Below are 25358 nucleotides of genomic sequence, written 5' to 3'. Positions count from 1 at the left end.
AGACAGACAGACAGACAGACAGACAGACAGACAGACAGACAGACAGACAGACAGACAAGACAGACAAGACAGACAAGACAGACAAGACAGACAAGACAGACAGACAGACAAGACAGACAGACAGACAGACAGACAGACAGACAGACAGACAGACAGACAGACAGACAGACAGACAGACAGACAGACAGACAGACAGACAGACAGACAGACAGACAGACAGACAGACAGACAGACAGACAGACAGACAGACAGAGAGAAGGTGACTCACTGGTCCTGCAGGGAGAGTATTCTGCGTAGGCGCTGAAGTTCTGAACGGCAACGTAACAAGTTCCCACTGGATCCTTCTCTCCACTTGGGTTCACTGTACGCCAGTGATACAGAGGAGCACAGGCCTGCACGCACACGCGCACACACACACACACACACACACACACACACACACAGACAGACAGACACGTGTGCAACAGTTAACTGCAAGGATGTGTAGACCGTCCACCCCCAGGTCATCCTTTTTTTTCTCTGAGGAGAGCTGTAGAGCTGCATGTGGTTGAGGAGGTCAGGCATTTAGCAGATGCTCTTATCCAGAGTGACTCACCAAGTGCAAGATGAGAATAAAGTGGCATGAACTCCCAGTCAACACATGACAAGTAAATATAGTGCAAAGAAATGAATATAAATGAGTATCAGCCTACTTCAAATGAAGTGGGATTAGGATACCAGGTAAACATCACACCAATCATCTGTCTAAAGAACGTCCAAATAACATCATTAGCATTTGTTTGACAATGGTATTTATAAATAACCTTTCTCTGCCTATCTCTATAGGAATAAGAGTTGAGTAGGCTATGTCATCGTACTGTCCAATCAGATGAGGGCAAAGAGCACAAATGCCTAGTGAAGTGTTCCGAATCGTCGGCCAAAAATCACAGGAGAGAATAGAGAGTTATTGTACGATTTAAATGTTTTCAACGATTTAAGCACTGGAAGCACTGGAATGCAATAACAATAAATAAAATCTTGAAAGAATAAAATCTAAAATAGTGAAAATAGCCAATATGTTTGCTATTCGTTATAAAACTAAGTATATAGGGCTTAAGTGGTTAGCCGTTAATCTTACACTGAGATAAATATGTCATCAGTGTAGTTTAAATGATCCCTCTCTGGTCCGTAGGCTACTTTAGAAGATAAATATTTCATCAGTGTAGTTTAAATGATCCCTCTCTGGTCCGTAGGCTACTTTAGAAGATAAATATTTCATCAGTGTAGTTTAAATGATCCCTCTCTGGTCCGTAGGCTACTTTAGAAGATAAATATTTCATCAGTGTAGTTTAAATGATCCCTCTCTGGTCCGTAGGCTACTTTAGAAGATGAATATTTCATCAGTGTAGTTTAAATGATCCCTCTCTGGTCCGTAGGCTACTTTAGAAGATGAATATTTCATCAGTGTAGTTTAAATGATCCCTCTCTGGTCCGTAGGCTACTTTAGAAGATAAATATTTCATCAGTGTAGTTTAGATGACCCCTCTCTGGTCCGTAGGCTACTTTAGAAGCATTGTGTCGTCTGTCTGGCATGGAAACCCTGGCGGACATGGCTGCATGTCACTTCCTGTCCCGCCTCCACTCAACTCACCACCACTTTCCCTTTGTGCGTTCTGACGGACGCTCCAAACCACTGGTGGGATTTAAACTCCAGGGGCTCTCTGCTGCCATTCACCTTGATCATCCTGTTATCTGCATAGGAGAGAGAGAGAGAGAGAGAGAGAGAGAGAGAGAGAGAGAGAGAGACCTTAATGATCATCCTGTTATCTGCATAGGAGAGAGAGAGAGAGAGAGAGAGAGAGACCATAATGATCATCCTGTTATCTGCATAGAGAGAGAGAGAGAGAGAGAGAGAGAGAGAGACCATAATGATCATCCTGTTATCTGCATAGAGAGAGAGAGAGAGAGAGAGAGAGAGAGCCATAATGAGAATCACATTCATGCCAGATTCACACTTGGTTGCACGACACCGGCAACTAAGCATGAATCACCCGTACCCACTTAAACCCCGGCATCCGTAATCAGGTGAAAACGTTTGCAGACAATACCTATCAACACGTCACAATGTAAGCTTGTAGATCGGCTATTTCTAGCGAGGATGTCGAAGAGGCACTAGTATAGAGCCCAGAGGGACTCCGCTCAACAACGTAATCACTTTTTGGGCGACTTTGAGGGTCTAGTATACGAGTGGCCAGCGGTTTAAACCCCGGCTCCCCTGGGTCCGTGTCGATGTTTCCTTGAGAACAGAACCCCCGCTATGTAAAGGACATGGTCTGTCTGTCTATCTAGCTTACTGTATATGTATGCATGTTTGTTCAATGACGGTCAATAATACTGCCTTACTGTCTTATGATCGTTGATTGTTTACTGGTGCAGAATAGGGCTGGGCGATATGACAAAATCTCATATCACGATATAGAATTTATTTTATCACGATAACGATATACTCACGATATAGCATATTTTTTACGATACCTATTTTTTTATCTAAAATAATTGATTTTTGTTCAGGTCGAGTACTTTACTGTACTTGGGCTGTACTGTACTGTACTGTACTGTACTGTACTGTACTGTACAAGCTCTCCTCCCTGGCCTCTGTCTGTGTTAGGCTGCACAACAGTGACACTTGGTGGTGACAATAGTTATGCTATTTCGTGCTCGGATACAGGGACAGGGACACACATAGCTGTCTATAATGGTTGCACCACTCAAAAAACAATTAAATTCACATTATCCAGTCTACTTATATGAATATAATACTGATGCCCTTCCCATGCACAGACAGGCCCAAAGCAAGTACAAAAATATTACAAAATAAAATGTATATAATAATAATTAGAGGCTGAACTCAATTGTTCAGCCTCTGTAGACATTTTTAAAGCACAGCTCAAGACCCACTTCTACAACATTGCTTTTAATTGATCTTTTATTTTTTGTTATTCATGTCCTCACTGTATTGCATCACTGCTTGTTTTTTAATGTCGTTGCCTTGCTTTTCTTTTTTTCTCCATTGCTCTGTAAAGCACTTTGAGAGCTGCATTTCATGTCATGAAAGGTGCTATACAAATAAAGTTTTATTAGTATTATTAATAATAATTATTATTATGACAATTAAAAAGAAAAAAGAAAGAAATAAGACGTTGCCATTCAGACAGAAGTACAGGCCTGTGTCTGCATTAAATTGGCTTAAGGAAAAAATAAATATCTCATGTCACAGTTTGTCACTACAGTTGTTTCAGTTCATTTAAGCTCTGTATAGGGAATCAACATGTTCTGTTGTAGTTATAGTTTAGTTTGTTAAAGACGTTGGGCAGCTTAACGATGTTTAATTGACTACAGGCGATAGAGTGAGAGAGAACGCGATCTTGTCGTCAACTCTCCATGCCCACAGCTGTGCGTATATGAGAGTCTGGGACGAGTGGGGCTTTTTCTTTTCCTTTTTTTTTGATGATCACAACAAAGTCAGCGTCTTGTGTTGTTGTTGTAAGCTGTTGCTGAATTAAGGACTTTTCAAATGGAATAATTTATTTGGAACAATAAAACAAGACAGACGCAGCAGGAGGACTGCACAGGTAAGAGGAACGTCTTCGTCTTGGAAGAAGTTTGCAGTGCACCCGACGACGGACAAGCTTATTGTTCAACTGTGTAAAACATGCGTGGCTCACGCAATTTATCAATTTGACCCAACATGAAACCTGCATTTATAACAGTGAATGACCGGTTACTTTAGGGCGCGTTCGGAAATAGCGCACTAGGCGCACTGTGCAATGCAAACTGATAGATGAGTTCGCTCCGGTGTGGTATTTCCGAACGTGCCCCTTACACCGCTCTGAATCTCGTCAGCCATCATCATCATCTCCCTCTTTTAGGTGCAAGCACCACCTCGGCTTGTGTTGTGGTCGTGTTGGCCTTAGAGTATATAATAGAGAAGACATCCGAAAGGTGTTGGCTCACTGTTTTCAGTGCGCGCGGTGGGCTGCTGGGCATGCCGTATATAAGCGCTGTGACGTAAAATACTGCCGTAAAGCGAAACGGCGATATAAGCGATATAGCTTTTTTTTCGTGATATACATTTTCTATCGAAAATACGATATATATCGTCATATCGCCCAGCCCTAGTGCAGAACTCTGTTTATTGTTAATAATTTGTCATCGTTAAAAATGATTACACTGTACTGCTTTGGCAACAGCACTATACACACATAAACAGTTTGTGTGTGTGTGTGTGTGTGTGTGTGTGTGTGTGTGTGTGTGTGTGCGTGCGTGCGTGCGTGCGTGCGTGCGTGTGTGCGTGCATGAGTGCGTGCGTGCATGAGTGCGTGCGTGCGTGCGTGCGTGCGCGCCCCAAGGCCTTGGGGGTACTAGCTGATCTCTTCCAGCATTATTAAAGAGCAGCTGGGTCTGTTTAGAATTACACAGTCCCACACCATAAAACACCTTACACACACACACACACACCCACACACACACACACACACACACACACACACACACACACACACACACACACACACACACACACACACACACACGTCACGCACACAGCAGGATGCACAGTTAATTTGTGCGAGTGTGGGTGCCAGCCAAGCAGACAGGTGAACAGAACACAGTGAGGATGTTGATTACTCTTCCAGGCTACGTGTTTACTGCAGGCTGACCTCACTGCAGCACTTTGTATTCATGAAAATAAAATGAGCAATTTGGTTTGGCTGTGAATTATGCTTTTAGGATGTCTGAGGGTCTAGTAGTAGGGGCCTTCTGAATCCCCCCCATGGTACTTACGTACAAAACAATGTGAAAATGTGTGCAAATCTTTGAATATATACTCTTTCACAGCAAACGTTTTTAACTCAAATATGTGCTTCTGGGGGGTCCTCCCTGGAACAAGATATTTTGAGATGAGTCTGCGGCCAAATACAGATCACTCTGGGGGTCCATTGTTTGGGAAACACTGACATAGAGAAACATACTGTAGCTTTTTCAGAAAACTGTCAGGATTTAGAAGACATTCGTGGAATCAGATCCTGGCATCTAAATGGGATAAACTCAGCGGTGGTAAAAGTATCAAAAGGCCTACTGCAATGTAGGGAATAAAAGTCAAAGTAAAAGTTCAGAATTCTAAATTGATTTCAGTAAATGTACAAATGTATTGGTATCAAATGTACGCAAAGGTTTTCAATTGTATAAAAATTCTCTTGAAAATAGCAGCTCTACAAGCGAATACAAGAAGACTCACCCCGTTTCTGTTTTCCTCCCAGAATTTTCCCCAGTGAGGGGTGGGAGAGGCTGGACAGCAGACGGCTGGATTTTGAATTTCTCTAACTATAAACTTTCATGACAGCAGACAGCCTAAGTACAAATATAATTTATGAAAAGCTACTACAGTGAAGTCTGTTCAAAGAAGTTGTTGTAGGATATGTGGGGATTATCTGACGAGGTACCATTTGAGGGGGCAAAACCTTACACTAAATAATACTAAATTGTTTATAGGGTCAATATAAGTAATATAATATAGCCTTTCCACAGGAGTATCTTTTTATATTTTTCCAAAAAGAATACAAACCAAGCCAATAGCATATTACAAAGTTATCCCCCTCACTGGGGAAAATTCCGGGAGGAAAGACGGGCACGCACCGGGGTGAGTCTTCTTGTTACCGTATAAGCTCACAATGCATTACTGTATGTTTTGTAATAATAATCAAAATCTACAAAGTAGAATAATTGTCATTATTTGGCAATTGGCAATATTTGCCTCTGAGATGTAGTGGAGTAGATGTAAAAGTACAGAAAATTGGAGATACTCCAGTAAAGTAAAAGTACCTCAAAGATTGTACTTAAGTGCAGTACTTGAGTACTTAATTACTTTACACCACTGCATAGAAGAAGGTGCAAAGCAGCAGGTGGTGTGGGTGGAGATCAGCTGAGCAGCAATTCATTGAAGGGCAGCAGCAGCATGAGACAATGCCATGCAAACTCCCACAATTAAACGGGGTTTTCTTTTAGTGAAGTATGTGTTGGGTGACTGTAGAAGCAGGCCGTGGTCGCTCACTTGCTGTGAGAATGTCATGTGCAACGCTCATGTAAACAAGTCAACTCCAATTCTAACCCCAACCTCAACCCTAACCACTACAACATTAAAGTGTAACCACATTAACCCGGCCGGTCCTGGCTTATTCTGTCTAATAAAAAGAAGACCTAACCTGAACGTATCTCTGACCTAACTAATTCGACCATAAAATCTAAGCTCTAATCCTAAAAGAGACGCTTGGAAGAGCAGTGAACAGTATTGTACACAGTGCATGCACGCACGCACGCACGCACGCACGCACGCACACAACACACACACACACACACACACACACACACACACACACACACACACACACACACACACACACACACACACACACACACACACACACACACACACACATAATGAGCAACATACTGTACAGGATCAGCTGTATTGCTGGTTATTTTCAAAGTGCTTTTGTGTGTATGCAGTGTGTGTGTGTGTGTGTGTGTGTGTGTGTGTGTGTGTGTGTGTGTGTGTGTGTGTGTGTGTGTGTGTGTGTGTGTGCATGTGTCATGGTCTGGTTTGTACCTGTATTAATGGACCTGTTGTAACTCTAGCAACATTCACCATATCCACTGTCATCAATCACTAATGACCATGTGTGCACACCAACACACACACACACACACACACACACACGTGCGCTCGCACAAACAGACGCATGTACCTTTACAATAAACATTATACACAGTGCTTTGATGTGAGAAGTCATGGGGTAGGTTGTGTGGGTGATGGAAAATGGAGGTCAGAGACAGACGCACATATGTGTGCACACACACGCACACGCATGCGCGCGCGCACACACACACACACACACACACACACACACACACACACACACACACACACACACACACACACACACACACACACACACACACACACACACAAAGGGACAGACAGATACAGAGAGGGAGACACAAAGAGACACAGAGACAGACAGACAGAGAGACAGACAGAGAGAGAGAGGGGGATGAATTTGGATCTAATAAAAAGCAGACTTCACCCAAACTCCCTCCTCTCTCTTCTCGTCTGAGGGGAATGAAATTCCCACGTGCTTACAGTTTAGACCCCCCCCCCCCACCCCCCACCCTCTCTCACATAAGAGCTGACACACAAACACAGATGCAGGAAAACTATGGAAAATGTGTGCATCTGAGTTAATAACTGAATAACTCAGTCTGTTAATGAATGGCACTTATGGAATAATGGAATTGGAAACACAATGGAATGGCACAGAGTGGCAAGCATTTCATAGCATTAGATCTGACGAGTACGGTGCCTGCATTGTGTCTCCGTAAAAAAAAACAAGACCTGTTTCAAATTGATAAAAAAAAAAGAGTGGAAGAGAGGGGAGGGAAGAGAATGCTGAAAAGAGAAATAAATTTATGTGGGCTATGCTAAAGAGAGACGGTGTTGGCTTTATTCGTCACATAAAGACAAATGTTTGTTCTCCATCACAGCCATATAATATTATGTAATATTATGACTGCCTTTGGGTTTATTCTGAATTTACAAAACACGTCTTACCTGTCATAATATTTCAGACTTGTCACTTTTTGTTTGGGCAGACTTATGTGGTGCATCCATTGGCGATAGATCTCAACATTTTATGGACCCCACTTGAAAGTGTTCGCGGCCCACCCATGGGTGGGTTTATTTTAATGATCAATCAATCAATTGTATTCCGGCCTGGATCAATGGAACCCGACGTAGCATAATTATAGCTATTTATCGGTATCACAATGAAAACACATTTTTCAAGGTGTTAAAGAAATGTTGTGTTTTTGACTTTATATTTAAAAATATGAATGTTATATCATCATTAAAACCGTAGCGTTTTGCCATTATTTCGGGTAGCACAATGGTGGGCCAGAGTGGGCCCACAGGTTGAGAACCACTGGCATATGAAACAAGCTTTCTCCCTCCCTCTCCCGCCACCCCACTCAGCCCTTTTAACTTTAATCTTATGTCTCCACACTTATAATACCCAGCTTGTGTCTCATTCTTACAGCTACGTATGTTGTTGCTACGACACCTGCATTTTCCCACGGCTATGAATAAAGGTTTCTTATAGCTCCAGCTATAAGATGCATAACAGATTTGTTTACTTCTGCTGCTGTGCGTGTAACATTTATTTGCGAGTGTTGGTGACTAAATACGTTGACTAATGAAACTTTAAAAGTAATATTGTAACCACGAGGTAGCGCCGATTTAGCATTGAGCCCCTAACATCCGCATTCTGTTCAATCACCTCAATCTGAGCCTCAATTCCAAGAAAACTATTACATGCAGCGGCCATCTTGGCCCAGGCAAATAGGGGGAACACTGCTTTACAATAGATATTAGCGAGACCATTCTGATTCCACTTCATAAAAAGTAGGGGTCTTTCATGATTCTGAATACATTCCAAGCATTAGTTTTGCACAAAAAACACTCCTTGGGCTAAAAACGGCCATAGACGTCATGACAAGCCCTGCTCATGCTCATCACATGGCTGCTCAGATGATTAGGATGAGTGCTCAGAGGGGAGTGTCTTGCTCAGGGACACTTTGACACATAGCACGGGAGGGCCAGGGCCGAGGAGTCAAACCTGCCTACCCACTACGCTACGGCCTGCAGCCCCCCCCCACCTTCTCTCTCTCTCTCTCTCTCTCTCTCACACACACACACACACACACACACACGGATGTAGACAGACACAGGTGTGTAGTGGTGACTCACTGGAGTTGTCGAAGGGGATCTGTGTGCAGCTTCCAGAGTGTCCAGGCCAGGGACAGTAGTAGACAGCTCCAGCCTCCATGATGCCAGGCTGGGAGGTGTTCGCCTTCGGAGCCCCTACCAACACACTCATACTGACCCGCACGCACGCGCACGCACGCACGCACGCACGCACACACGCACGCACGCACGCACGCACGCACGCACGCACGCACGCACGCACACACACACACACACACACACACACACACACACACACACACACACACACACACACACACACACACACACACACACACACACACACACACACACACACACACACACACACACACACACACACACACACACGCGCACACGCACACGCAAGCACACAAAGTATACGGTCACAGACATGGTAACCAAAACACAGAAAGAAACACACAAGACAACTTGCACAAGTAGCCCATGTACTACTTGTGCGCAAGCAGAGCGTGCCACATTGAGGTGCGCTCACTACTGCTGGTACAACTGCTGCAGTCCTAAAGCTCTCTGCTGTCTGTCTGGGTACGACTGCTGCTCTGAGTAGAGAGTCCCTATTGAGCTCTCTGTCTGGGTACAACTGCTGCTCTGATTCCTAGAGCTCTCTGCTGTCTGGGTACGACTGCTGCTCTGATTCCTAGAGCTCTCTGCTGTCTGTCTGGGTACGACTGCTGCTCTGATTCCTAGAGCTCTCTGCTGTCTGTCTGGGTACGACTGCTGCTCTGATTCCTAGAGCTCTCTGCTGTCTGTCTGGATACGACTGCTGCTCTGATTCCTAGAGCTCTCTGCTGTCTGGGTACGACTGCTGCTCTGATTCCTAGAGCTCTCTGCTGTCTGGGTACGACTGCTGCTCTGAGTCCTAGAGCTCTCTGCTGTCTGGGTACGACTGCTGCTCTGAGTCCCAGAGCTCTCTGCTGTCTGGGTACGACTGCTGCTCTGAGTCCCAGAGCTCTCTGCTGTCTGGGTACGACTGCTGCTTTGAGTCCCAGAGCTCTCTGCTGTCTGGGTACGACTGCTGCTTTGAGTCCCAGAGCTCTCTGCGATTCTAAATCCTTTAGACCCGTTATTGACCTTATATACCAACCTTGAAACGTACCTTAGTTACTTCACCAAGAATGGTGGTCCCTTATTGTCTGTTGGAGGACAGCTCAGGACACTGACATACTTACATACCGGTACATACATACATACATACATACATACATACATACATACATACATACCCAGCCGATAGCAGTACTTGCACGCTCTGCTTGTGCAACCTACTACAACTCATCTTCATAATAATATTCAGGACTCTAAATCAGGGGTAGTCAACCTTAGGCAGTGTCAACATTGGCACAAAGGGAGGGGTGATCACTGGCACACTGACATAGCCATAGGTGTGTGAGAGAGTATTTTTGGTTTAAAATAAACTATTTTGGAAAATGTAGTCCAACAAATGAAGTTTCGACCCGGAGGGGTCGAAACGTTGATTCCTGAACCATGTAACAATAACAACTACTGGGAGCTAAAACATTGGTGTGCGGACATCCAACCTTTTTCCAACAAATGAAGTTGTGTATGTATGTAAATGACATCCTTGATCCTTCACATAATTCTACATTCATTAAAACTCTGAACTCGGGCTGGGGAGGGAGTCTGGGAGATGGCATACACATGCATGGGTTATTGGCAATAACCCAGCTCATCTCCCAGACTCCCTCAATAACTTATATATAGCTCTGTCTGAGTCTAATGTCTGAGTCTAATGATCATAACAATGTGAAAGAAAATATTTAAGAATAAGGAAAAACCTTATATTCATGGACTGTCTGTCTGTCTGTCTGTACAATCAATGTTGATAATGGCACACTGACTATCTAACATGGCACTTCGTTAAGGTTGCAGACCTCTGCCCTGCTCTAAACCCCACATTTCTCCACCCATGTGCTTCTCTCCACTCACGTGTTGCTGTCGGCTGTGGCCTGATAGAAGTCCAGCGAGTAGCCGAAGTAGCTCCCCTCTGGCCCGCGGTACACGGTGGGGCGCTCCCCGTGCAGGTTGAAGGCTCGAACCCACGTCAGCACCGACAGGAACCGGACAACTGACCACATGCACGATGGAGCAACGCGGCGGCCCCTGGGCCGCTCCATCCCCGCACACAACACACAGGAACGCACGCGCGCGCGCACACACACACACGCGCACACTACCCCCCTCACCGTTGCCAAGAAGACCGGTGAACAGGCGCTTCCCACCACAATTATCCGTCCAGAGCAAAGCTGCCAAGACGGACGAATGGCGCTATAGTGCCTCCCACCACAATGATCAGTCCATGGAGGGGAGAGGGGGGGGGGGAGAGAGGTAGAGAGAGGTAGAGTAGAGTTGAGAGAAGAGTAAAAAGAGAGAGCGCGCGCAGGTGAGGCGGGTTGTTCTCTCTCCTCCTGTGTGTCAGTCAGTCAGTAAACAAACAGAGCGCCTCTCATCTCCTGTGCTCCGGACGGTAAAGCTCCCGACCCGGCCGACCGAGTCCCGCAGAACAACGTGTCGCCCTCCAATTAAAAGAGCACCAGTTTAGTTAATAGTCCTGTGTGTCCTGTTAGTTGACGACCACCGCTCCGCTCTCCTGGGCTCACAGTCTCCATATGCCCTCCTCCTCCTCCACTCACTCACTGCTGCTTCTGATGGCCGCCCTCCCTCCTCCTCCTCCACACAAAACTTTACCCCCGCCTCACCGTGTAGCGCACACACCCACACGCACGCGCACTACTACTACAGACCACATCAGAGCGCGCGTCATCGCGGGCCCCCCGTTCCTTTTTTATAGCAGCGGCAAAGAGGTACTTTTCTGTTGCGCGCAGTTTTGATCCATATGGTTTGACTTTGAAGCGGACTTTTTACGGGTGACATGATCTGACTGCAGGTCGGCGGGGCGGGGGGGGAATTATAATGGACGGGCGCGTGCACGTGGACGCACCGTGTCCCTCCCGAGTCTCGGCCACGCATTCATTAATTTACTTTTTTTGTTTGGTTTGGTCTCTAATTTATACTCTCTTCTTCTCTATATAACGAACACACCAAGTGCGCACTTACGCACGTGCACGCACACGCACGCAGGTTAATATTACAGACCCCAACCTTCTACAAGGTTTTTTTTTTTCCTTTTATTAGACCATCATCGACTCTGACCGCGCCGTTAAAACCGGGCGCGCGTTTCCTTCCGTTGGGAATAATCACGTGTAATTATGTCGGTAATTATTATGTCGTTTTATGGCAGAAAAATCTCCAAGCTGGTAGACTTTAACACTGCAGTAGGCCTACTCGGCACTGCTCATTCACTGCTGCTTATTGGTGCGCCCAAAAGCCCGACGTAGAGCAGATCGTGTTGAAAGGATTTTATAGAACAGAAGTTTTAATAAGACTTTCTTGGACTTGTTAAATACAATTGACTTCTTAAATCTGGATATGTAGGTCTGCGTGTCAGACCATCCTGGACCTGGACCACATCCTGGCTGCGCGCGCGTGTGTGTGTGTGTGTGTGTGTGTGTGTGTGTGTGTGTGTGTGTGTGTGTGTGTGTGTAAAAAAGACAAGCGATACTATAAGCTAGATATATAGGCCGATATAAGCAGTTAGTTAATTTTACAGGTCTTTTTTCTTATAGCCTATACTACCACTGGTTGACAAACACGTAAAGTTCCATGTCAGCTATAGTCCTCAGTCTGCTGTTGATCCATTAGAATCTATGTTTGATTTAAAGTAAACAATGTTTTATGGACCAGATTACGACCAAATAAAATCGATGTATGAGAGACAGAATGTAATAATAATAATAATAATATATACGATTTATATAGCGCTTATCTAGGTACCCAAAGTCGCTTTACAGAAATAAATACAGACATATTTATTAGAAAACAAATTAAAAGGTTTAACTTTAAAAGGTTAAAAACTAGGAATAAAAATCAAAAGAGGGGCAAACAAGAAGGGTGTGTGTGTGTGTGTGTGTGTGTGTGTGTGTGGGGGGGGGGGGGGGAGGGGGGGGGGGGGTTATGTAGGGAAAGCTAGTTTGAAAAGGTGGGTTTTGAGTGTGCTTTTGAACATTTCGAAGGTGGGGGCAGCTCTGATGTGAGTTGGGAGTGAGTTTCAAAGAGAAGGGGCAGCCACTGCGAAGGCCCTGTCTCCCCATGTCCGTTTGTTGGATCTATGGGTTTCCAGTTGGTTGGCAGTGCTTGACCTGAGGGAGCGGGAGGGGACATGGCGGTTGATGAGTTCAGAGAGGTAGAGGGGGGCCTGGTTGTTGAGGGTTTTGTAGGTGATGGTGAGTATTTTGAATTCAATTCTGGACTTGACTGGGAGCCAGTGGAGTTCGCGGAGGATGGGTGTGATGTGGTCCCTGGATCTGGTTCTGGTGAGCAGGCGGGCGGCGGAGTTTTGAACATATTGTAGTTTTTTGAGGACCTTGGTGGTGACGCCATACAGGAGGCTATTGCAGTAGTCAAGTCTGGATGTGATGAAGGCATGAATGAGTGTTTCAGCGGCCGTGTGGGATAGCATGGGACGAAGGCGGGCAATGTTACGGAGGTGGAAAAAGGCGGTTTTGGTGATCTGGTTGACATGGGGCTGGAAGGAGAGGGTGGGGTCAAGGATGACACCAAGGTTGCGGACTCGGGTGGAGGGGGTGACAGTGGAGCCATCAATGGTGAGGGAGAAGTCATGGGAGGAGTGGGTGAGTGAGTCAGGGCCAATGATGAGGATTTCAGATTTATTGCAGTTGAGTTTTAGGAAGTTTGTTTGCATCCATGTTTTGATGTCAGTCAGGCAGGAGGTAAGAGTGGAGTGGGTGATGGCGGTGATGGTTTTGGCGGGGAGATACAGTTGAGTGTCATCGGCATAGCAGTGGAAGTGGAGACCATGAGTCCGGAGTATCTGGCCAAGGGGGAGCATGTAGAGGATGAAGAGAAGGGGACCAAGTACTGAACCTTGGGGGACGCCGTGGGTGACAGGTGATGTGAGTGATTGGCAGTTATTGATGGAAATAAAATGCTGTCTGTCAGTGAGATATGATTGGAACCAGGAGAGGCAGTGTGTGCGTGCGTGTGCGTGCGCGTGTGAGAGACACACACACACACACACACACACACACACACACACACACACACACACACACACACACACACACGTGGCGGTGGCTCAGGGGTAGAGTGGCTGGATGGTAATGATGAATATTGGTCATAAGTACACGGGCTGACACAGTTGCGGACATGCAAACTGTGGTGACTTCATAGAAAGAGTAAACTGCTTAAGAGTTATTTACAGCCAGGCCTGTATAAACAATGTCTTCGTTAGAAGCTGTCAAGACCCCCGGGTAACCGGGTTGGCAGGACAGTTCTAATCCTGGTGAAATATCTCAAACTGCAATCCAACAGCTGTGTGTGTGTTCAGGGATCAGTTAGACCTGTTAATAATACATTACATTCTACCTTTGTGACATTATGTGTTAAATAAGGTTCTGCAATACTTCATATATAGTATAGATAATTAGTTAGTCCTATTGATATAAAACGTATAGTATGAGACATGAGCTACATGCAATGTGTCCCGCCTACTCCTACAGGCAGATCCTATGTGAAAGCAACAATCTGATTGGCTCCCATAAAAGCGGAGGTGGCCTGTAGTCTGTTTCCGGAGGATGGACCTTGAAGTTAACATACTGCAAATGTTTGGGACCACTTGCTTGTGTTCACAGATTGGCTATGATGTGACTCCTGAGGACACGGGGCCTTCTGCCTTGTACTGAGTGAATCCTGTCAATAAAAGCTGATCGGATTCGTAAGACTGCAACCTGCCTGCCTGCCTCCCTTTCTTCTCACTCATTCAACCATCGCCGCTACAAGACAAGCGTCATTTGACACAAAATATACATCAGTAACCACAAGGTTGCCAGTTAGAACCCGGGCTCCCCCAGAGTTAGTGTCGAAGTGTCCTTGAGCAAGACACTGAACCCCTAATTGCTCCTGATGTGCTGGTTGGTGCCTTGCATGGTTTCCGCTGCCATCGGTGTGTATGAATGTGTGGGTCATAAATTTATATTTATATTCAATATTTATTTGTACATAATTATTGTTTTATCTTGATTTTTGTTCCACTTTTGCTTTGGAAATGTAGACTGTTTTCTCATGCATACCATTAAAGCCGCTTTGGGGGGGAAAAAGAGAGAGAGAGAGAGAGAGAGAGAGAGAGAGAGAGAGAGAGTGATCATATCCTCTCCCTTGTAGGCTGAAAGGTGGATTATCAGGCCTGTTTTAAAGGATGCCAATGAATGATCTGCATTCGATTATTGGCTGTGTGTTATTGGCTGTGTGTGTGTGAGTGTGTGCGTGCGTGTGTGCGTGCGAGATTCCACACAGACAGGAGTCAGAGTGACAAACACGAATTATTTATCAAGATTATGTTAAATTGAACCAGTGAGAAGTGAAGTGAATTGACTGAGAGGCTGAGAGTGAGACAGTTAAATACTAGAAGATAGAGACAGACTGTAGACGGTATACTGTGCTATGATATGAACCAGCTGAGAGAGAGAGAGAGAGAGAGAGAGAGAGAGAGAGAGAGGGGGGGGAGAAAAAGATAGAGAAAGTACTACTTAGAGAGACAGATACAGAATGTCATAGATTGTTGTACAGCTGTTAGACTGTACTACTATCAGCTATGATATGAACCAGCTGGAGAGAGAGAGAGAGAGAGAGAGAGAGAGAGAGAGAGAGAGAGGTATAGACCAGTGTTTGAGTGACCTTGACACTGCCAGATGGTAAACTTATACCATGCAGTTTACCAGTCCTCTCCAACCCTCCCACTGTGTCTGCCCTTCCCCTCTCCTTCCCTCTCGTCTCCATCAACCTTTGAGTTTACTTCCTCTCTGTGCCTTTTTTGCTCTGTTCTTGTTCTCCTCTCTGGCACATAGGAGAGAGAGAGAGAGAGAGAGAGAGAGAGAGAGAGAGGAGCGATGAGTATAGAATCAAAGAAAAAGAGAAAGTGAAAGAGGTCTTGGTCTCTCAGTTCCTCAGATGAATAAAAGTTCACATGCATCAGATGAGATAAGACACAGTGATCTCTTTCTTCGTACCATAGTGTGGTTGCCAGAGGCCAACCAGACTATAGTAATTGCCCGCCGGCCGCCTTCATATATTTATTTGGGGATCATGTGGGTCAATACATCATCATACATCACATCCTCATCATCAGTGGTGGAAATTAGAAAAGGTACTCACATGTTTTACTTAAGTAAAAGTATCAATACTGCAGTGTAGAAATAGGCCGTATAAAATGAAGTGTAAGTTAATGTAAGTTTTGTAAAATATAATACAAAAAATACAAAGTACCTACTACCTATAACTGAAACTAAAGTTTTCAAATAAATGTTGAATAGTATAAGTGCAATATTTCAATCCAATATGTAATGGAGTAGAGAAGTAAAAGTAGTGGAAATACTCAAGTAAAGTACAAATGCCTCAACATTTTATTTAAATACAGTGCTTAAGTAAATGCACTTACATTATGTTACATTACACACCACTGCTCATCATGCTGCACAGTGCCCACCACACCTGCCTCTTGGTACAGAGCGGGCTTGTCCTGGAATACCTCTGAACTGATGGACTCCTCACAGGACAATGGACTCCACACAGGACAATGGGTCGTCAGGAATACATCCGCCGAGCCTAAAGTAAATGGGATGAACAGTTCTGGAGATAACCAAAGGACGGACAGACAGACAGATTCCTGAAATGTATATATGTCCCTCTCCGTTTCTATGTCTTTGTTTTTATCTCTCTCCCAAGGAAAAGAAGGATAAAAGAGCAGTATGGTATACTCCTCTTTCATATTTATGCCAGGTCAGTGTGTACACGTGCACACACATGTGCGTGCACATAGCTCAGGCATTTTGTAGATGGTTCAACCATCTGCTATTGTTTTATGTGCTCACATGGGTCTCCGCCAGTCAGGTATAGGCTATTACGGGCCAGCAATATTCGGAATTCACCAATCAGGATGGAATATGACATATCGGACAGATCCGAATTGAACACTTGACTACAGAGTAATGTATCGGTAATGTGTACCGATTTGGGTGACGTTTGGACAAAATGTGTAGGAGATATACTGTAGAGGATATAAAAACAAGTCTTGCAAACATTGGCCTCCTGGTGGCACAATAATAGGGCAATGTTAAAAAGGTGGCATTCTTTTCTCAACGTAGTGTGAATGTGTGTGCAACGTTTCACCACAACCGAAAAAGGAGTAATATCCAAAAATGTGTTTTACTAAGTCAGCCTCCTGGTGGTGCATTTATACAGGTAGGTAAAAACATGAATTGGCCTGTTAAAAAGCACCACCATGAGGCTGATTTGAAAACTTTCAAGTGGCAATTTCTTTCTCTGCCTAATGTGAATGTGCATACTTACATTTCACGGAAATGGCATGCTGTGATTTGAGGCATTTTGTTCAAGATGGAGCTGCAAACTTCGGAAGCCAATCTGTGTCAATAAGGATGGAATATGAAAAATGTGAAAGACCTCGTTCGACTGTGAAGAGAATGTGACGATTTGCGTGATGTTTGTTACAGTATAGCTCCTGGTGGTGCTAGAACAGGCCCATGCGAAAGGGCTCCGAGGGCAGAGGTTCTACACTGCCATCCAGGGAGTGTGCACAGATTAGCTGATCACAGATGTAATGACACACACAAACACACACAACATAGTCTGGGCCATGCCTTCGGCCTGGCGGAGACAATAATATGGAATTTGTTACATTTTTGAAAGTAACTTTTCCTCACACTCCTACGGGTGTTTGTTTTATAGATGGCTTCATATATAATAGTCTCTAAAATGCAGAGAAATACACAAACACCCACAGTCCCAGTGAGACTCTATTAGAGCACCCAGTCACAGATTAGACCTACATCCTTTCTCCATTAGTTGAGTCCATTAGACACACAGCCAGTCATTACTGCTCTCTCTCACACACACACACACACACACACACACACACACACACACACACACACACACACACACACACACACACACACACACACACACACACACACACACACACACACACACACACACACACACACACACACACACAGTTCTTAGTCAGGGATAATTATTTACATGGTAGTGACTAGTGAGTACCTTAATTTTATGATTTGTTTAGATAAAATGAAGACATTTGATGTAACCTGAAGACAGCACTTCTCCTTACTGGCCACCTGACAACTTTAGCTTTAATAACTGTTTACTTGTGATAAAAAAAAATCTATATCACAATAATATTTATCTGCAACTGTTGGGAATGAAAGTATGAATTGTTTTAATTACCTAAGTTCTGGGTGCCTGATGCAGTACCCTACTAGCCTATATGTATGTACTGTATATATATATTATATGATCATTAATAAGGGTCGTTCACACGAAGAACAAAAAAATATATATATATACCGGTAGTTTTAAAATTATTCTAACTCAAATGGATGGCAGTCCAGACTCCACACCACAAATACAACAAAGACAATGATCAACAATGTACCAGTAGTTATCGGTTTCTCTCAATTTTAAACTTTACCCAATGCTCAGCCCTGTGATTTGCAATGGTCTGCTGCCACTGAGAAGAACTCAGACCACTGGGAAGCCAATAGCTTGAACAATAAAGCTTCATTTATAGTCCATTGCATGAAGGTGCCGCTTGCCAAACGTAATTGATCCCAAGGAGCTATGCAACATGTTGTTAAGCTTGTTGCACTACAGAGTATAAATCAGGCTTAAGTTGACACCACAGGACTCTGACTGTCTGCGGGGAGACAAATGTTTTTTGCGTCTGTTTACAGAGAATGAATTAGACACCGTTACCGTCCTGCTAGAGTCACAGAACCGCTGATTTACAGTCTCAGAGGACGGGGTTGAAGGAAATTGTATATCGTTGCTGTCAGACAGAAAACTCTTATCTCCATATTCTAATGTTTAGTTTATTTTGTAAATTAACACCCTACTTGATCGTAGTACAGCGTCACACAAAATAACGGTTTTGGACATGCAAGGTTAGCAACTGACTGCAACAATAATACGAGTGATGTAGTAAAGAGCAGACATGATCAACACGTCTTTGTTGTTTAGCGGCCCATGGTGCGACCCGAGGCTGTGGTGGGTTCGAGGAGGGTCAAGTGTCTCACAACGTATTTATGGTCAGAGGGATCGCAGAGTCGCAGACCTACAACCTGAAAAAACAATAAAACACTGCTTCCATTTTCAACAAAAAGAACAGGTTTTAATTACAGAACATTGGGAGTGTGGGAATAAATACATGAGGCCATTGGTCACATCCTGTTGTGACACATACAGCGCATACACACACACACACACACACACGCGTGTGCATGGTACATGCACACATAATGGCATCCTGTAAACTGGAACTTGTTGGGATGAACTGCGTTTCTCTGCCTGCAGGTTGGTCCCTTTACTCTGTAAACACTTTATCGCTTCAATTATTCTTAGTATAGCGTGCCAATGTGGTGCGCCGATAATCGGCAATTTACAAGCTCACAGCACGTTGGCGCGGAAGTGGCCCCTTGTGAGCAGATAGATGGGCTATTTTCAGCATGGAACACGCGTGTGCAACTAAATCAGGTTTATATACTGTATGTGTGCGTTGGCCTCTATGCATGTCTGTGTGGTTTTGTGTGCACACCCTTGTGTGTGCACACGGCACGTGTGTTTGTTTGCACATCCGTGCGTAACCCTGTGTGTCCATTTGTGACTGTACGAGTGTGTGGTTGCCCCCACGGACAGCTTTGGTTACCGTCGTCCCCGGTCCTGTAGCCGTAGCAGTACAGTTCACTCAACACGTGACTGACTTACATTCAAACCCGGCTCGTCCTCAGAAGCCACTGGTTCCTGCACCGGTGAGCTCAACGATAATCACTTAAATAAAGAGGAAATACTGAGGTGATTAATGTACAGTCAGTGGTTCTCAAACCTTTCCCCATGTCAAGGTACCCCCTAGCTCTGGTCCATAGCTCTAATGCGCGCATTAGAGCTATGTTACTCTCAACTTCCGCCGCTCGCATGAATGCAGACCAGCCTCTACTCTTTGGCGTAAATGAAAAGAACGTTTTTGCTACTCACCAAAACAAAGGCGAGTTGTGGCATTAGAAAGCCTACTTTCCTTAGTGGACGCACTCTGAGCCCCCCACCACACGTATAAACGGTACTTTTTGGCCAAAAGGGGATTTTGTTTCCACCGGAAAAAAAAATATTTGTAGTTACTCCGATGCGCCCTCTACTGATATTGCCCAGAGAACTGCCTCATAGAGAATTTCTTTCCTCCGGTGAAAACAAATCCTTTTCTGGCCAAAAAGTACCATTTATACGTGTGGTGGGGGGCTCAGAGTGCGTCCACTAAGGAAAGTATGCTTTCTAATGACACAACCCGCCTTTGTTTTGGTGAGTAGCAAAAACGTTATTTTTATTTACGCCAAAGAGGAGGCTGGTCTGATTTCGATTTGAGATTTAAAACGGAAAGTCCCATAGCCTTACTGCGCAGGGCAGAATCGTAAAAGCAGTAGAAGGCTATGGACCAGAGCTAGGTACCCCCAAATGTATACTGTATGTATTTGGCCACGAATCCCCATCTGACAATATTTGTGACAGGGACTCTCAGAAGAGAAGTTAAAGAATTCCAAATGATTAATAATTTCTCAAAAATAGCAGATGTACAAGCTCACAGCTGTGAGGTTATGGATCTGCTAGTAAAAAATATGGAAGTGGTTAAAATGATTGTGATGCTATTTTAACAAATAGCAGGAGACCTCCTGGACCCCTACTATGAGAACCACTGTTAACTGATCTGGCACCACTGAGCTCACAATAATCACTAAATAATATTAATACTGTGGTAATGAAGGCATAGTTAACGGCGCCCGTTAAACACAAACTTTGTGCCCCAGTGTGAAAGCATTTCAGAACTAACTGGTCTATCTGGTGTGTGTCCAAAGCGAGACCAGGTATGGAGAAGACCTGCTGGACCCAGATCAGTATGATGGGAGAAATAAAAGCTTTTAACCACTTATTCTGAACATTGGACAGAAATAGCCAATATCACAGCTTGTACTAGATCTGCGATTTCTGGCGAAGAGAAGGAAACACGAGCAGACGTACCATTAGTAATTCAGGTCTGTTTTCAATAAGAATAGAGGCAAGGTTGAAGTGGTTAAAACCTCAATCCAACCTGAACGTCAGATTCTGAACGCTAACACCTCCCCCAACGTCAGAACACACCCAAGGGTTCTCAATGTGTAGTCCAAGGACCCTAAGGGTTCCTTGGAGGTCTGTAACTGGTTCTCAATGTGTGGTCCAAGGACCCTACGGGTTCCTTGCAGGTCTGTAACTGTGCGTGTACAAATGGACACGTAATTTGCCTCTCAGGGTTAAAGACAAGCCCCTTTCTTACCGTAATCTGATGTTATTAAAAAAAACTCCCTCTCTAGCGTGCTGTAGCTCTGAGCATGGAGGAGTTCATCGGCAGCTCACCTTTTAACGACAGCCCATATGGAACAAAAAAAAGAATTGTCGAGCAATCAAAATAAGCATTTAGCATCGCTACATTCATCGCTAAAAGGTGCGCTCGGGGTGTTTTTAAAACAGCTTAATGGATATAATAACATCAGATTATGGTTATGAAAAGCATTAGGAGTTCTTTTTTAAGGTGGTCCTGATCTCGGTACAGCAGGTGACAGTGAAACTGTTAAGGTGGTCCTGCTCTCTGTACAGCAGGTGACAGACAAACTGTTCCGGGCCCACTTGAAAAATTCGGAAAGCGTTTGCAGCCCATCTGACCACTTCACAGCGGTCAGATGACGTGGTCAGATGGGTTGGCCGTGTGGATTTTCAGCGCATGCGGTTATTTTTTAAACATCAACCAATCGATTGGTATCTTTTCTGATCCAAGAACACAAAGAAAAGATACCACGATTTCTTTATGTTGAACCCATTTATTTTTTCCAATACAAATCTTAGTGTTTTGCCAATTATTTGGGGGCCCACCAACAATATCCTCACAGCCCACCAGTTGGCCCCCGGCCCACAGCTTGAGAATCACTGCTTAAAATACCACGCGTGTTCAATTCCAAGACGTGAGCGCCGTACAGACAGACAAGAGCACTCGTGTCCCTCAGAGGTTTGCAGCGAGGGAGTGTGTAAGTGAGAATGTCTCTCAAACTTGTCTGTTGAACTTGTAAACTGTCTCTGTCACCTGCGTGTGTGTGTGTGTGTGTTTCCCAGAAGGATCCTTTATGTGTGTTTACGTGTTTCTCAGAATGTCCCAAGAGTGTGGTAGCGTATGTGTGTGTGTGTGTTTGTCTCAGTCTTTTGACACCTGCTGACGTATTAGAGAGCTGGTCTGCAGCGCAGGGTGTTCTACACACCAACAGGCTTAGTGTGCAGCGCAGGGTGTTCTACACACCAACAGGCTTAGTGTGCAGTGCTAGTTGAGTGAGGGCGAGTGCTGGGTGCTCCACAGCAGTTCAATGTACGGCCACTTGGTCTGGAGACAGCGCTTGGCAGGAGTGTCATCGGTCCTCAGCACGGGGTCCTCGAAACCCAGGATCACTGCTGTCCCCTCTACGTACTGGACCTGGACACAGAGACATTAAAGTTTAAACCCATTTTAGACCCGAGACCAATTCTACAAAATCGCACCAATGATTCACTACGCAACTAGTTGCAACTTGCAAACAAAGTTTGCAAGAAATTGCGGCGGTCTGAATTGACCTGTTGCAAGTCGGGGCAGTTTTGTTTTTCGTGCAGTAATGTGGTTCATGGACCGTGCTAAATAAGTCAGGGTTGTACAAGCCGGACCTGAGTGAAGACACACGCACATAAGTAGGTCAGGATGGTCCAAACATGCAGGTATGTAAAGTCTTATGCCAGCTGTTTTCGAGGAACCGCCTGTCACTCACTTCCTCTAGAGAGGAGATAGAGGTCGGATGAAACAGGATGGAGGGTTGCATGGGTGAGACAGACACACACACACACACACACACACACACACACACTCGCAGAGCAGAGCAGTCTTAAAAGTGCTTCATTTTTTCCACAGGACTACCTGCAGGAATCCCCCCCCACGCACACACACACACACACACACACACACACACACACACACACACACACACACACACACACACACTGCTGCAGGGTCCTGTCAACACGTCTGATATTCTCATCTGGAACTTCAGGTATGGGAATGGAAATGCTATCAGTAGCTAATAGGTGCCTTGCTGCTGTTTTGTGTGTGTGTGTGTGTGTGTGTGTGTGTGTGTGTGTGTGTGTGTGTGTGTGTGTGTGTGTGTGCACGTGCGTGTATGTGAAATTGCGGGAAGTTGCAAAATATAAAATAGGTTTTATGTGATTTTATGCAGTGAAATATTCAGGGAGTTTGTGCGATTATGCATCCTTTTTTTTTTTAAGAATTGACGCCTGCAAAATCTGCACCATTTGGCTGATTATGCAGTAAATGATGTGATAATTACATTTGTTCCAGAGGGTCTAATAGATAGATATACTGTAGATAGATAGAATGATGGACAGTCAATGAGTTACCGTTTACACTGGTATTATATACTGCTTGTACGAGGGACAGAGACAGAAAAGTATGAGCAGGAGAAAAACAAGAGAGAACAAGGAATAACAAGGAATTACCTTCTCAGTGTGGTTGGACTGTTTGAGCCCATTATAATGGTAGACAGGAAACGAGTCTGGAATCCCAGAGTCCTGAAACACAAGACATTTGAAGGAGGACTTATATTTATACATCACAGCATCTGTTTACAAACTAAGCACACTATCAACCAGTAAGACGCCTGGGGGCGAGAAGCGGCCTCGTCACTTTAGGGCAAGGTCGGGCTTAATGTTGATGACATCACGAGGCATGGACCATACATGGGGGCGTGACCAACCAAAGAAACAACTGACGGGAAATGCACGATTCCATAGTAAGTTATTACACACAAGGATGTATAGAACAATACAGCCATAAATATAATGTAAATACGTTGTCCATTGCAGAATTTGCAGTAGCAATTGACATGACAGGACACACTTTATATATACACACAAACAATAACGCACATCTGACCTTGTGAGTGTCCCTCTGTTAACTGTGTTTGTGTATATTGTGTGTGTGTGTGTGTGTGTGTTAACATATTTGACAAAGGCAGAGGTAAAACCACAAAGACTGACATTCTTGGACAGACAGTCAAACCAACATACCTCAGCCTGCAACCGAACACACTACATTAATCCCACAGGCTTGCGTTTAAGTGTGTGTGTCTGCTTTTGATACGTGTTAAGTGTGTGAGTGTACATGTTTTATACTGTGTGTGTGTGTGTGTGTGTGTGTGTGTGTGTGTGTGTGTGTGTGTGTGTGTGTGTGACTGTGTGTGTCCCAATTCTCCAAAACAGCAGACGTTACAAAAACGTTTGAACGATGACAGTGAGCCAAGACCTTCTACGCTAGGATGATGTGTGTGTGTTTGTTAAGAAGAGTGTGTGTGTGTGTGTGTGTGTGTGTGTGTGTGTGTGTGTGTGTGTGTGTGTGTGTGTGTGTGTGCGTGAGTGAGAGAATGTGTCTCATTACTTGTGCTTATGTGCATGTATGTGAAACCCTAACCCTAAGCCCAGTCCCACATGTGTCTGAGTGTGTGTGTGTGTGTGTGTGTGTGTGTGTGTGTGTAATAGCATAATATCGTTGTGGCTGAGGGTCAGTCCACTGTTGAGTCCCTAAAGCCCTGATCACTTTAACACACTTCCACTCTCTCTCTCTTCATCTCTCCCTCTCCCCACCAGCCTCTCTCTATCGCCTTCCCTTGCTATTCATCTCTCTTGTTCTGTCTCTCTGCCGTCTCTCTCCGTTTAGCCTAGCTCTCTCACATTCCTCTCTTTTTCTCTCTCACTCCATTTCTCTTACGTTCTCTCTCTCCCTCTCTGATCCTTGTTCGAGAAGCCAGTGTTCTGTTCCGAGCCCCTCCCTGCCACCAACATGATGTTGCACACACACACACACACACACGCACAATTGATGATGTGATGTGTGTGTGTGAGTGTTGTGCATGTGACGTGCGTTTGTTATTTTCCACTGGGATCAGAATCAGGAAACCTCTGTACAGGTTTTTCAATGAAGATACATTGTATATTCCTCATTATTATACCCACTGCAGATGTACAGCAACAACCCTGTTCATGTCTGTGTGGTGAACTTATCGATAGACAGACAATATAAACCAAATTATAATCTAAATACTGTAAACGTATAACATTTATAGATCATATTCCACACTATCCACTGTGGATGGACTGCAAATATGTACTCCATACTACTGGGTATAGGTTGCTCATGTTCAGTTTCTCTACAGTATACACCATGCAATTCCTGGGATGTGAAAGTGCAGGAGGTCAAGCAAGACTC

General features: G+C 44.6%; 2 protein-coding genes across 2 annotated transcripts in view; both read right to left on the bottom strand.

Annotated features, from left to right (window-relative positions):
• LOC310856721 (integrin alpha-8-like) overlaps positions 1-11469 on the bottom strand; it is a 29318-nt gene extending 17849 nt beyond the window's left edge. Inside the window, exons 1-4 of the mRNA XM_083762193.1 lie at positions 10805-11469; positions 8840-8970; positions 1631-1731; positions 269-392 (exon numbers count right to left, since the gene is read on the bottom strand). Of these exons, the coding sequence (XP_083618319.1) occupies positions 269-392; positions 1631-1731; positions 8840-8970; positions 10805-10992 (544 nt within the window). The 5' untranslated portion in view covers positions 10993-11469. The remainder of the gene's footprint in view (positions 1-268; positions 393-1630; positions 1732-8839; positions 8971-10804) is intronic.
• Positions 11470-21650: 10181 nt separating this feature from the next.
• mindy3 (MINDY lysine 48 deubiquitinase 3) overlaps positions 21651-25358 on the bottom strand; it is a 57959-nt gene continuing 54251 nt past the window's right edge. The window contains exons 15-16 of the mRNA XM_083761715.1: positions 23594-23665; positions 21651-22526 (exon numbers count right to left, since the gene is read on the bottom strand). Of these exons, the coding sequence (XP_083617841.1) occupies positions 22377-22526; positions 23594-23665 (222 nt within the window). The 3' untranslated portion in view covers positions 21651-22376. The remainder of the gene's footprint in view (positions 22527-23593; positions 23666-25358) is intronic.

Source organism: Protomyctophum parallelum (genome assembly GCF_964188405.1).
Source record: "Protomyctophum parallelum genome assembly, chromosome: 3".
NCBI lineage: Eukaryota > Metazoa > Chordata > Actinopteri > Myctophiformes > Myctophidae > Protomyctophum > Protomyctophum parallelum.
This window is presented reverse-complemented; position numbering and strand designations above follow the sequence as displayed.